At 49.9% G+C, this 13,597-nt stretch overlaps 1 protein-coding gene across 2 annotated transcripts in view; it reads left to right on the forward strand.

Moving 5' to 3' along the window:
• LOC143124064 (slit homolog 1 protein-like) overlaps positions 1-13,597 on the forward strand; it is a 104,165-nt gene that overhangs the window by 74,300 nt on the left and 16,268 nt on the right. The window contains exons 11-21 of one of the 2 annotated variants that reach the window (XM_076285336.1): positions 1,837-1,908; positions 2,470-2,541; positions 2,750-2,893; positions 4,948-5,111; positions 6,136-6,159; positions 9,349-9,493; positions 9,958-10,032; positions 10,153-10,296; positions 10,420-10,563; positions 10,907-11,073; positions 11,735-11,870. In XM_076285336.1, the coding sequence (XP_076141451.1) occupies positions 1,837-1,908; positions 2,470-2,541; positions 2,750-2,893; positions 4,948-5,111; positions 6,136-6,159; positions 9,349-9,493; positions 9,958-10,032; positions 10,153-10,296; positions 10,420-10,563; positions 10,907-11,073; positions 11,735-11,870 (1,287 nt within the window). The remainder of the gene's footprint in view (positions 1-1,836; positions 1,909-2,469; positions 2,542-2,749; positions 2,894-4,947; positions 5,112-6,135; positions 6,160-9,348; positions 9,494-9,957; positions 10,033-10,152; positions 10,297-10,419; positions 10,564-10,906; positions 11,074-11,734; positions 11,871-13,597) is intronic. The other variant, XM_076285337.1, reaches the window with a different exon arrangement.

A 13,597-nucleotide genomic window follows, 5' to 3' on the forward strand; every position in this document is an offset into this window, starting at 1 on the left:
AGATCATTGTCTAAGGATCCCTCAGCTGCAGTGCTCCATGACAGCCACAAACCACCTCATACATTAGCTGAGCTGAGGCTCTCAAGTATCCCCCAGTTATTAGAGAAATGATCTAAGAGTTATTGGAGGGTTTGGTGGGGGTGGGGGACAAAGTCATCCCCTTTGGTGATGTGTTGACTTGGTACACAAACAAGCACTGCAGCTTAACCTGTGTACAAAAATAACCCTTTCCACCACTCCAACCTCCCTCCCACCCCCAACTTAAACACACACACACACACACACACACACAAACACTTCCCACTGCTTGTTCAGCTGCCTGTGTTCAGTCACAGAGCCAATGGAGCCTGCCAGCCCCATCCACACACACTACTCCCCCCCCCCCATCCACATTGGCTGTCTTGCCTCACACACGCTGGCCCTGACGGGGTAAAACACAGGGACCCATCCCGACGGCATCCCGCTCAAATTCCTGTAGATATAAATAGGATGACCCATTTACCGGCGGCCCTGTGTACACAATGAGGCGCTCGGCTGTCTTGACATTGCAAGGGACGCGCGCTCCTGTTCTTGGTCAGCGAGGACGTCAAACTTGTCTTTGCCAGCTCCACTCTGAGGGGGGGGGTGGACCTCTGGTTGAACCGGACCACTGACAGCAGGGTGTGTGTGAGATGGTCTGACATCCCTGTGCAGTGGTTTGAAACTCTCTCTCTCACACACATACACACACTCACATACCCAGACTATATAGTATATACACACATACACTTAGGTACTCATACACCAGAACTCAAACACACACATCCAGAAACACAGACACATATTATCCTCCCAGTAGACTTTTTACGTAAAAACCTCAGAACCTTTCCCCAAAATAAGAGAACTGACAGAGAGGGCATTTATTTTTACAATAGGGGCCCCATATTAGACAGAGCTTGGGCCTCACAGCGGGACGGCCAGTCTGTGTGTCTGTACAAGACTTGGGGCCATCTGTATTGTTGCGCACAATTTCTATTAAAAGCCCGTGGGCTCACTCCCACACACACACACACACACACACACACACACACACACACTCCTAGCGCGAGCCTGTTGAGAGGGGGATGCCCACAGCGGTTTGCAGCCAGGCCTCAGGCCTGAAGTTCCTATTAAAGGGCTTGGGCTTCTTCGGCGTAGACCAGAACCGCACGGTCCATTAGTACCCCCCGAGCAGGCCGCGCTGCAGCGGGTTTGGAACGCCACCCTGAACCCTGCGGCCTCTGGCATACCTGGGGCTCCAGTCGCTGCGCAACGTCAGGGCCCCCGCAGAAACTATTTCCATGTGTCCACGCGCGCTGCTCCGAGTGTGGGCAACCGCCAACGATGAAGTGGTCCAGGGCTGGGGGTTCGGGGGTGGAAATAGTTGTGCCAGCAGGCCCACAGAGCCAACCTCAACCCCGTACACACACACACACACACACACACACACACACACACACACACACACACACACACACACCTCATCCCCTCAGGAGGATTGGATGTCAGCCTGAGTATGTGATGAGAGCATTCTGATCCATCCTGTCTGTCTGTGTGTGTGTGTGTGTGCATGTGTGTGTGTGTGTGTGTGTGTGTGTGTGTGTGTGTATGTGTGTGTGTGTGTGTGTGTGTGTGTGTGTACTGTATGTATGTGTATGGGTGTGTGTATGTATGTGCCTATGCGTGTGGGATGATTCCTCCTCTCCTGGCACTCAGAACAAGGGCTCTGTTCTGCTGTCTGCAGGCAGCGAGGCCAGGCAGGGGTCAAACCCCCCACCATGAGTGAGTGAGTGATCCTGTGTCCTCTTTGTTTCACAGAGACCTGAGCAACAACCAGATCTCCGAGATCGCCCCCGACGCCTTCCAGGGCCTGCGCTCCCTCAACTCACTGTGAGTTTGGATTGCTTGTCAAAAGAATATGCGTAGAGATGTCTGTGTGTCTGTGTGTGCGTGTGTGTGACTGCATGAGTGTGTGTGTGTGTGTGTGTGTATGTATGTATGACTATGTATGTGAGTAAAAACAGAGACAGTGTGTGTGTGTGTGTGTGTGTTTGTGCATATGTGCTTGTGTGCTCTCTCTGGCGTGTGATTAATTGAGTGTATATATGTGTGAGTGGTCATGTAAATAGCTGAACTTATCTGAATGGATCTCCTGGCGCCTGTTTTGGCCGGCCAGGGCAGATCCGTCCGGGCGCTGCACCGATGCAGATCTGTCTCTGAAAATAAACAACGTCGGGCTAGCACAATAAACACGCCGCGCAACCCTGCGTGCATCCCTCGGACGTTTTTGACCTGAGCCAAAACGCCACGCCAGAATGTATCCATCAGCTCGATCAACCGGCGCACTGATGTGGTTTATAAAGTATGTGTGTCTCTCTTGTGTGTGTGTGTGCGTGTTTGTGTGTGCGGTGTGTGTGTGTGTGTGTATGTGTCTTTATGTGTGCTTCGCAGGGTCCTGTATGGGAATAAGATCACGGAACTTCCAAAGGGAGTGTTCGATGGCCTGTACGCCCTGCAGCTGCTGTGAGTTAGTGGGAGTAAGAAGTCCTTCAGAGAGGACAACACACTTACGCAACCGCCACAGCGACCAGCTCGGCCCTGCATGCTGAATCAATACAACTTAACGCAGTTCATTACCGCCTGTAATCGAAAAATGCTCGCCGTTTGTCCTTTATGACCCCTTCTCTCTCTCTCTCTCTCTCTCTGCTTGTCTTTCCGTGTGTACCCTCAGGCTCCTGAATGCCAATAAGATCCACTGCGTGCGGGCCAACACCTTCCAGGACCTGCAGAACCTCTCGCTGCTGTCGTTGTACGACAACAAGATCCAGACGCTGGCCAAGGGCACCTTCGCCTCGCTGCGTGCCATCCAGACCCTGTGAGAGTGCGCCGCCTCGGCTTTGAGGCCCACACTCGTCAACAAGCATGACACACGCACACCACACACACACATACAAACACACACACATACAGACCATTGCAGGGCCTCAAAATACATATCCTCAGAGCAAACTTACATAGGCACGCACGCACAAACACAACACAAACAAACTCAGAAGTGCTCGCATGCACATGAACTTAGAGGCATAATTATTTGTATGGGGTACACACAAACAAAATACTCTCAGACTAACAGGTCACAGGCACTCTCTCTCTCTCTCTCTCTCTCTCTCTCTCTCTCTCTCTCTCTCTCACACACACACACACACACACACACACACACACACACACACACACACACACACACACACAAACACACATAGACACATACGTATACATAGGCCTACATGCATACATACATACTAGCAAAAGGGGTCAGGCACACATACACACCCTCACATTCACAAACAAATGTACACACTGAACTGTCACCATAAAACATGTGACAACACACATTGTTTACACCTTTGTGTGCCCTAATAACATAGGAATGGAATGGAGATGTAAAGTGCAGCATAAATCTCTCAGGCTGGAAATTTCAGGCCTGCGGGCGGTCGAAGCCATCCATGCTTCACATACACACACACACACACACACACACACCTCCCTATGCAACAGTAAACGTCAAGCCTGTAACACGAGAGACAATGCCACAGTGGTAGGAGCCCGCACACTTTGATTTATTTTTAGGTTGCAACCTTTTCTTCTTCTCTCTCTCCTTTACTTTTCTCTGTCTCTCTCACGCTCCCTCTCACATGGTCTTTTTTGTCTTTGTCTCTCTCTCTCTCTCTCTCTCTGTCTTTGTCTCTCTCTCTCTCTTTGTGTCTCTCTCTCTCTGTCTCTCTCTCTCTCTCTGTCTCTCTCTCTCTCTTTGTGTCTCTCTTACCATTCCTCCACTGTGTACGTTACAGTGTTTCTTTTCTTCATTGGGGGTCAGAGTTCCTCTTCACCAAGGGCACATAATGTATCTCTGCTATGCCTCTCCTGGTGCCACTGTGACAGGCTGAACCCCACACAAACACGCATCCGCTATGGCAACCATGACATGGATAGCGACGTTTTTTCACCACTGTTGCACGCACATGTGTGTGGTGCTGCCACTTCAGGCTCTGAAAGCTTGTCCCCTGCTTCAACCAGACAGGCACTCAAACACACCAAACTGCTAAATGAAAATATTGTTTGTTTTGTTCTGATTTTTTGGCGGGGATTAGGAGGAAGTAAGATGTGTATGTGTACGTGGTGGGTGGGGGGTACAGAGATGGGGTGTTGAGTCCATCAGTTAAAGTGATATTTATTTTTACCCAGAATTCAAGGTAATGGGTAAAAATAGACTTAGAGCTCATTGGCCAGGCTGTGCCATGCTCTGGCATTAGCCTCAGACCTGGAATGACCGTAACCATGCATCCCTGCATAGCTTCCATGCCACTGTTAGTGAGGGGCCATTTAACCATCGGGCACAGAGGGACACTGGGAAGAGACTGGGTAGCAACAGGACAGGCATAGTTTACTGGACACATAGTTGGCACATGTTATAGAATTAGGCTGGTGTCCAGTATATGTGAGAAAAAAATGGAGTTGCAAGAGCACGTCTGTAGGGAAAAGAGGCCTTGTCAAATAAAAGGAAACTGCATCAACCAGAGGTTGCCGTAGGGAATTATTTCTGAACAGTGTCCCAGTTGGAACCAGCACACTGTTATTTAATGTGGCAGTGTGTGTGTGTGTGTGTGTGTGTGTGTGTGTGTGTGTGTGTGTTTATAAATCACAGTGACAGTTCATCCGAAGCAAGTGACTCAAGAGGGGGTGGGACCTCTTTATTACTACTAATAAAATATGCCACCTTGTCCACCTTGTATTATTTCATTTACACAAAATGTTAGGTCCACCTAATACAGTTAAATGTCGTCTTGTCGAGGGATGTGCAGTATCTCCAATTACATCTGGTGTACATGAGCTCATTTTCTAAGGTAGGGTTTCTGCTTTGTCCCTTAACAGCCACCTTGCCCAGAACCCGTTCATCTGTGACTGTAATCTGAAGTGGCTGGCTGACTACCTGCGTGCCAACCCCATCGAGACCAGCGGTGCCCGCTGTGCCAGTCCTCGGCGCCTGGCCAACAAGCGCATTGGCCAGATCAAGAGCAAGAAGTTCCGTTGCTCCGGTGAGCCCAAGCAAGCCTGTGAACCTTCATCCCTCCGTTTACAGTCTTCCTCCTCTCTCTTTCTCTCTCTCTCTCTCTCTCTCTCTCCATCTCCCTCCCTCTCTCCCTCTCTCTTTTGCCTTTACCTCATGTTTGCCTCCATCTTGCTGTCACATAAACTGTCTGCACTCATTCCTGGCTACACATAAGCTTCCGTTAGCGTCATACCATTTTGTGCCTGACTGGCACCACAGCATTGGTGAGGGGGGTGGAGGGGGCGCGCACCCTCTACACCTCTCTGTTTGTGCTCTGGAGATGCCAGCAGTGCCACTTGACTTGCTGGAATAGCCACTGTGCCACCCAGTTGAAGTTTCCCATTTGAATGATTTGATTTTCATTATTTGGGTTGGCTGTTCCTCTCCCCCAGTTTGTTCCCATTTGCTTTCTTTTATTAGCACATTAACACGTTGTGTCTGGCTTCACATGAAGCAAAGGAAACACCCAAAAGCTGACCTCATCCCCCTCATGCCCACGGATTGGGTTTCGCTCTCCTCTCTGCCTGCCCCCTGCTCTCCCCTCGGCCCAGTTGGGGTTGACTCACTTTGTGTGTGAGTGTGTGTTTGCACACACACACAGCCACGGCTTAGCAGCCTGGCACCCGCCACTGTTTGCGGTTCTTAATCATCAGCGCTTGTTTTACAACCCGGCGTTCACTCTGATCTCGTCCAAGTGCCGGCATCCCCAGTGGACACTGGCAGAGACTTATTTGGTCTCTCCCAGGCTGTGGTGTTATGCAGAGAGGCAAGCGGAACCCATCCCCCCCCCCAACCCCCCATTCTCCTGCAGCTGCACAGGTTTCACAGCACACCTCTCAGCATCGGTCAGGGATGGCAGCTCGTCAGAGACCCCTACTCTTTTACAATTGGAACATTTGACAAGAAAACAAAGCCTAAACAAATCAAAGAGCAAAAGCTGATTGGGTCTAATGCTGCTGACTGTTGACTGCCCTAACTGATATCACTGCTTTTTCTCTCCTCCATCACAGCCAAAGAGCAGTACTTCATCCCAGGTGAGTGGCTTCCGTGTGCTTCCCATGAGCCTCTGTTTCTCCTGCCTCCTTGACTTCCTGTTCACCTCCTCTTTTCTAAGCCCCCAACAGACACCCCCAGCTCTCCGTCCCATCTCCTGTCCTCTCCCTCTCTCTCTCTCTCTCTCTCTCTCTCTCTCTCTCTCTCTCTCTCTCTCTCTCTCTCTCTCTCCTCCTAAATCACTTTATCACGGAACATTTGCAGTGTGCAGTGAGCCAGGCGAGGAGATCTCCATCTGTAGAGGGCTTTTTTGGCATTAAGGGAACAGATGAGGTAAACCCCCACAGCCCGGTTAATGGGGAGCAATTAACAATTGATGAGAGCGGCTCCTTCCTTTTTCTTCTTTTCGCCTCCTCGCCACTTCATGTTAGTCTTGAATCCTCTCCTTTCTCCCCCCTTCCTTCCCCTCTCTCTCTCTCCCTCTCTCTTTCTCTATGTGTTTGTGTAACTGCCGTTCTCCAGATAAGGCCAAGGAGGAAGTCAGGCTTTAATAAGGAAGAGGCTTGCAAAGGGCGAACAACCACCGCTCCCCACCTCTCTCTATCCCCCTCTCTCTACTCCCTCCCCCCTCCCGCAGTAAAAGAAAAATAAAGCACACCAGAGGACTAAGATTCCTATCTAAGGATGTTTCCGGATCTCTTAACAAGAGCACTCCCAAGAAAATAGCTTGAGTCAAGTGAATGAAATAGAGAGCTGACATTGGCAAGAGGCTCTAATGGAAATTTAAGCACTGGAAAAGATGAAAGGGGATGCTTGATTTATGCTGCTATGCTGTCCTTTTCTAATAATAATGAAAACTCGAGGCACGCTCGGCCAAGTCCTGCGAGACAGTGTTTGATTTGGTGTATCAGTGCCAGATCTCTGAGACGAAACTCAGACAAAACTCAGACAGACTTGTGGTGCAGAGACCTTTTGACTGTGAGACACAAAACTCTTGACATTGGAAGAGGTAAAAAGTTATCGCACCAAAGAATCATCTCTTTTGACTTTTTCTGCTGTCTCGCTCCCTCACTCGGACTTCCTCTCCCTCGCAGTGAGTCGTGAAACATAAACAGCCGGGGGACAGCTGACATGTCCTGTGTCTGTGTGTGTGTGTTTGTATGTGTGTGTGTGTTTGTATGTGTGTGTGTTTTTGTGTGTGTGTGTTTGTGTTTGTGTGTGTCTCTCTGTGTTTCTGTGTGTGTGTGTGTGTGTGTGTGTGTGTGTGTGTGTGTGTGTGTGTGTGTGTGTGTGTGTGTGTGTGTGTATGTGTCCTGTCTCAGAGATATGCGTCTTCTATCTGCGATGCTCTGCCAACGGTGACTCACCCTCCGCTGTGGGGAGAGCTGAATGCCCAGCGGAGACGGGCACGGGGCGTGAGCGCTGAATCGAGTGAAAGAAACTAAACGCTCCCCGGCCATCCTAGAAAATCAAAGCCTTCTCGAGAACTTTATTGTTTCCTCTTGCGCATTTTTCTTCCTCTCTCTCGCTCTCTCTCTCTTTTTCTTTCTCTCTCTCTTTCTCTCTCTTTCTCTTCTTCCCTTTTTAACACCAGGAAATGCCATTTCCGAAAGTCACTCTCAGTCACAACAGTCGGTAATGAGGATCATTAGTGCGTTTGAACTTCCCCTCAGAATGGGAGTGGGTGTCTCGGAGTGACGTCTGCGATGTGGAAGAGGGAAAACTGTGTCAAAGTCGATTTCCATTAACAGGCCGGCGCGGCCCGTCAGAGTCTGACCCAGCTCTCTCTCTCTCTTTCTGCCTGCTTCTGGCATACGTTAGGGAATACCGCTGAGTGATGGCCTTATCTGGCCAGCACATCGCATCAAATATCCAGGCATGTGTATCAGATCATACCTGGTGAAGTGGGCCCATGTCCACATTGAAGGTCGGCCATGGCATGTATCCTTGTAGCTTGTCAGGAAACATGCGTGTACACTCATATGCAAGTAGAGAAACACACCAACTGTAAAAACATGAAGTGCCAACACATGAAGTGCGAACACACTCTTAATACACATAGTGAAATAAGGAGTCACACACACACATGTATGCACGCTCATACAAACAAACACACACACACACACACACTCTGACACTGCTCAACTCTAAAGTGGCTTCAAGTAGATACTGCACGTTCAATTATTGAATGGCGATTATATAACGGCCTTCAAGCACTTTGGCACATAGCGTCTATTCTTAGTCCTGGAAAGTGGTGAGCAGAGAGAGCCGAAGTCTCTCAGCCATGTTCCTGTTCTTTGAGGACAGCCATCTCTCCTTCTCTCCTCTCCTCTGCTCTGCTCTCCTTCTCTCTTTCTCCTCTCCTCACCTCTCCTCTTCTCTCTCCTTTCTTCCTCTCTCCTTTCCTCTCCTCACCTCTCCTCTCTCCTTCCCTTCATCTCTCCTCTCCTCTCCACTGGGGCAAAAAGCAGCTCTCCAGCTGTGAGCCGCATCTCCTGTGCACCCCTTTCTCTCTCAGACCATAAACGGCACGCCCCACTCTGCTCCCACCAGCAAAAACCGCCAAATTGATCTGACAGACAGTTTCCCCTCATCTACCTGTGTAAGTGAACACTGCCCTCCCCTCTCCTCGGAGAGAGTTTCTCACCAGCCAGTCTCCCTCTGTGAAATATCACCCAGACAGACAGGCGTTTAATGATTACACACACACACACACACACACATGTACAAATGCACAAACACCTCTGTCCTAGTGTTGGCAAGGAATGTGTATGCTCACCTTTGGGTCATCACCAGCAAACAGTGAGCTCGCACTGAGCTGAGAAATGGCTATTTGAATAGACAGGCTGACACGCCATTATGAGTTGTGAGTAGGTTTTTTTCGAGAGGTTTTGGAGAGGATTATGGGGTTTGAGTCAATCCATCACCGCCTGCTCCAGCTCTCTCACAGCCTCTCTGCGGCTCTCGCTGTTTTTCTTCCTTCTTTCTCCTCTCGTTTTTTTTTTTTTTTTGCATCGATTGCAAGTTGCATTTATGGCTCAGTTTCTCGGAAGGGAAAAAAAAAAAGAGTTATGGTTTTGGCCGTGCGTCCCACCCAAAAGCGCGAACTGTAGCGGTGCACATATACATCCGTCAATCACCTCGTGTGAATGCAGATGTGCGAGTGTGAGCCAGGGGCCTAATCCTAACGCTCGCCGTCTCTCACTCTCTCTCTCTCGATGCTTCCCCAGGCACCGAGGACAGCCGTCTGAACAACGAGTGCAACAACGAGCCGGTGTGCCCACCCAAGTGCCGCTGCGAGTCCAACGTGGTGGACTGCTCCAACCTGCGCCTGACCAAAGTCCCCGAGCACATCCCCGCCTCCACCACCGAGTTGTAAGGCTACCCACAATGCACCTGTGATTTACATCTCCCCTCTCATCTTTTCTATCCTCCCCTCGTCTGCTCTTTGCAGCCGATGACGGATTTATCCATATTTTCACTTGTGTTACCACGTGGCATTGTTTTACCTTCTGTTTAAGAGCTTGGGGAGTAGGTAATGGTGATTCCTTCTCAAACCGCAAAATGCACGAAAGAAAAACTCTAAATGCATCATTTAGACAGGTCTGTGTTTCTGGCTCGCTATTTCTTATTAGCCGAGCACGCATCAGTGATTTGTTTTTCTTCCCCTTCCCTTGATTTTCCCCCTGCTGCTGTGAAGACTAACCTGCTGTGTCTCCTCCTCTGTCAAGACATCCTTTCTCTCTCTCTCTCTCTCTTTTCCTCTTTCTTTCTCTCTCTCCCTCTATCTTTCTCTCTCTCCCTACCTGACCTTGTTTGTTTTCTCTCCCCTGCCACAGGCGCCTGAACAATAATGAGATCACCACACTGGAGGCCACCGGTGTGTTCAAGACCCTCGCGCAGCTCAAGAAAATGTAAGCCCATTCGCCTCCTACATCAAAGCATATATGCCAGTTAGGGAACCCACTGGATGTGGTGTATCTTTCTCTTCTTTGGTGCGTAAGGTGTTGATGTGACTCTCTCTTGTGCCACAGAAACCTCAGTAACAACAAGATCACGGAGATCGAGGACGGCACTTTTGAAGGGGCCTCGTCTGTCATCGAGCTGCACCTGACTGCCAACCAGCTGGACTCTGTGCGCAGCGGCATGTTCAAAGGCCTGGAGGGCCTCCGTATGCTGTGAGTCAGAGCCCGTCTGTCGCCCACGTTCATCATTCCCCCAGCCTGTTCACTGACAGCAGCGGCTGTCTGCTCACTCTCTGCCTCTTTCACACTCTCTCTCTCTCTCTCTCTTTCAAACAGAATGCTCCGGAACAATCGCATCAGCTGCATCCACAACAACAGCTTCACAGGGCTCTACAATGTGCGTCTGTTGTCGCTCTATGACAACCAGTTGACCACCATCACCCCTGGAGCCTTTGACACCTTGCAGACCCTCTCCACTCTGTACGAACTTTACCTGAATTTCACATGAACTTCAGATACACCCATTTTTTCTTGTCTTGTAAAAATTAACTTAGATCATTTTTGCTGTTTTGTCGTAGAATTAACATGATTTATAAAGTGGTATGAGACCTAGAATACATTAATGTTATTGCTGATCAGAGTGATTATGCAGCATCTGTCTTAGAGAACTAGTTGATTTGAATATGACTGTCAGGATAGACTAAATCTGGTTTCAATCATTTTGCAGGTAGAAAACATGAGCATGTATTAAAAAGGATTCCATGATCTTCCCCAGGCCCTTGACAGCTCGCTGCTTTTATTCCTAACTCTTTTGTTCTGTCAGGAACCTGCTGGCCAACTCCTTCAACTGTGACTGCCGTTTGGCATGGCTGGGAGACTGGCTCCGCAGCCGCAAGATCGTCACAGGCAACCCACGCTGCCAGCGGCCAGCGTTCCTCAAGGAGATCCCGCTCCAGGACGTGGCACTCCCAGACTTCCGCTGCGAAGAGGGTGAGACACACACACACACACACACACACACACACCTCACTGTCACACTCCACCAAATTTCCCTTCTACTTTTGTTCAGCTCGACTGAGAAGTGGTGCCAAACAGTTCTGTCAAACACCGTGGCAGGTCTGTTTTTGTCGGTTGTCGGCTCCGTTCGCTGTTGAAGTGCTTCCAGCGCGAGCGTGGAGTCGATAGCAGCGTACGGATGGTATTGATTAGCGGGCGGCACAGCGTGCTCGCCAGGAGCCAGGAGAACAAAAGCGCAGTGCAGCGCCGTTCCTGCCCAGCCATTTGCTTTGTCCCCTGGAATCAATAAGCTGTCAGTTGTAGTGACGGCTCTCTCCATCTGTCTTGACTTGTCTCTGTCTCTTCTCTCTCACTCTCTCTTTGTCTCTGTCTACTCTACCCCTTCGGCTTTTGTTTTTTCTCGTCCCACCTCTCTGCTGGTTTTCATCCGTCGTGTTCTTTTGTCTTTCTCGTTGCTCCTTTCCACTTTGTCCTTCACTCCTCTACTTTTGTTCAGTCTGGTTTTTTTTTTCCTCGCATCCCTCACCATTTTTTCCTCATCTTCTCGTTGTCACCCCCCTTCCACCGCTGTCTCCTTCATCCTTGTCTCTCTTTCATCCTTGTCTCTCTTTTTTCTCCTCCTCTCCTGTGCCAGGCCAAGAGGATGTGCAGAGCTGCATACCGCGCCCCCAGTGCCCCAGCGAGTGTACCTGCCTGGAGACGGTGGTGCGCTGCAGCAACAAGCACCTGCGCGCCCTGCCCAAGGGCATCCCCCGCAACGTCACCGAGCTGTGAGTGCCACCTCAGGACCCCACACACACTCAGAGACATCGCCACATCGCACAGGTGGAAAACTCGGCCTTCAGAAAGGAAAGGTCCTACCATGTTTGGGTCTACCTGTGCACATAACACAGGTGGTTTCACAAATTAGCTGATCTACCTGGCTGAAGAGTTGTGCTAATTAGAGTCAGCTGGTTTAGTGAAGAGTTGGAACAAATATGTCGTGGGACTTACTTTCCTCTCTGAACCTGCGTCTTCCCACATCTGACTACATGCTAATGCTAACTACTACCTTAGCCAAAGGTTTCATTTCAAAACATTGTATCTACAACGTAAAGTGAAGGTCTCCTAAAAGTAGCACATTCATCTTCTTATGAAACATGACCTGAGGGGATTTAAATGAAATTCTTCAATGAGGATATCAGCTCTTGTGTTGATATAACATGTCTTGAGGGTTTAGTAGTTCCTCCTGGATTGCAGAAGCTGTTGGATTGTTTTTTAGCAAATAAATGCACAACAGCTCTAAACAAAGGACAAACAATAAGTGTTCTGGCTCTGGGATCCATCAGCACTAAGTGTTGCTTCCACACACTCCAGGAGGTGCCATCTCTGATGTCATCCCCGTTCCCAGGCCCTGAGCCAAGCAGGGGTGGGTGGGTGGGTGTTTGGGGTTAGGGGGATTATGGGTTATTGTTGGAGGTGGTGGTCGGTTTGGTCTGGAGGGGTTGGACTGGCCATATTACAGCACCAGAGCAAAAGTACATTTTTAATGAGCGGGTGCCTCTTTAACGAATGCTGGTGTTTGCCCGTGGTCTGGAACTTTCCCCCAACCCACCTCCACCCCCACATCACCTTGTTGTGGTTTCACATGCACTCGCATACATGGGGCGTGAGTCAGCTAAGCCGAGACTCCAGGCTGAGGCAGAGAGGCCGGGCTCTCAGGCAGATAGACAGGCATGCCATTCACACACACAGCCCCCCACAGTCTGCAGCTGCTCTCGCTCGACTCTTACCTGCGGCCAGGTGTGTCCTGTCGCTTTCATCTGTACATCCGACATGGCTGGAGCTCCAATACCCGTCATTATCTCCATAGACACACAGAGACATGCTCACATACACACACACACACACGACACGGAACACACTCAGAGATATCCACACACACAAGTGACAGTTAAGCTGTGATAGTGATAGTGGCACAACAGACACATATACATGCACACACACACACACACTCAGACATGCACACACACGACTAAAGTGACACACACACAAACACACACACACACACACACACACACACACACACACACACACACACACACACACACACACACACACACACGGCCTCAGGCGAGCTCCCAGAATTATAACTGCCCAGAGGTTTGGGAGGAGTGGGTAGAGGTGACAGGGTCAACCTTTACTAAATGGAAGCCCTGCTGTTAGTCACATGCACACACAGCACACACAAGGGGCTGTGTGTGTGTGTGTGTGTGTGTGTGTGTGTGTGTGTGTGTGTGTGTGTGTGTGTTTGTGGGCAGGGGGGTGTGCCGACCTCACAGTGGGACAGAGGAGCCAGACTCGTCCTAATCAGACAGCCAAGTGACACATTCATCTCACACACACACACAAACACACATACACACACACACACACACACACATACACACATACACTTCCTGCCTCCTCCCCCCTAAGCGTGAGTTAGTGACACTACAGCTATTTCACCGGTGGTTGT

This window comes from Alosa pseudoharengus, unplaced genomic scaffold (assembly GCF_046254945.1).
Source record: "Alosa pseudoharengus isolate Yale_2024_CS ecotype anadromous, Long Island Sound unplaced genomic scaffold, YU_APseudo_1.1 YU_APseudo_1.1_scf_15, whole genome shotgun sequence".
Classification (NCBI taxonomy): domain Eukaryota; kingdom Metazoa; phylum Chordata; class Actinopteri; order Clupeiformes; family Clupeidae; genus Alosa; species Alosa pseudoharengus.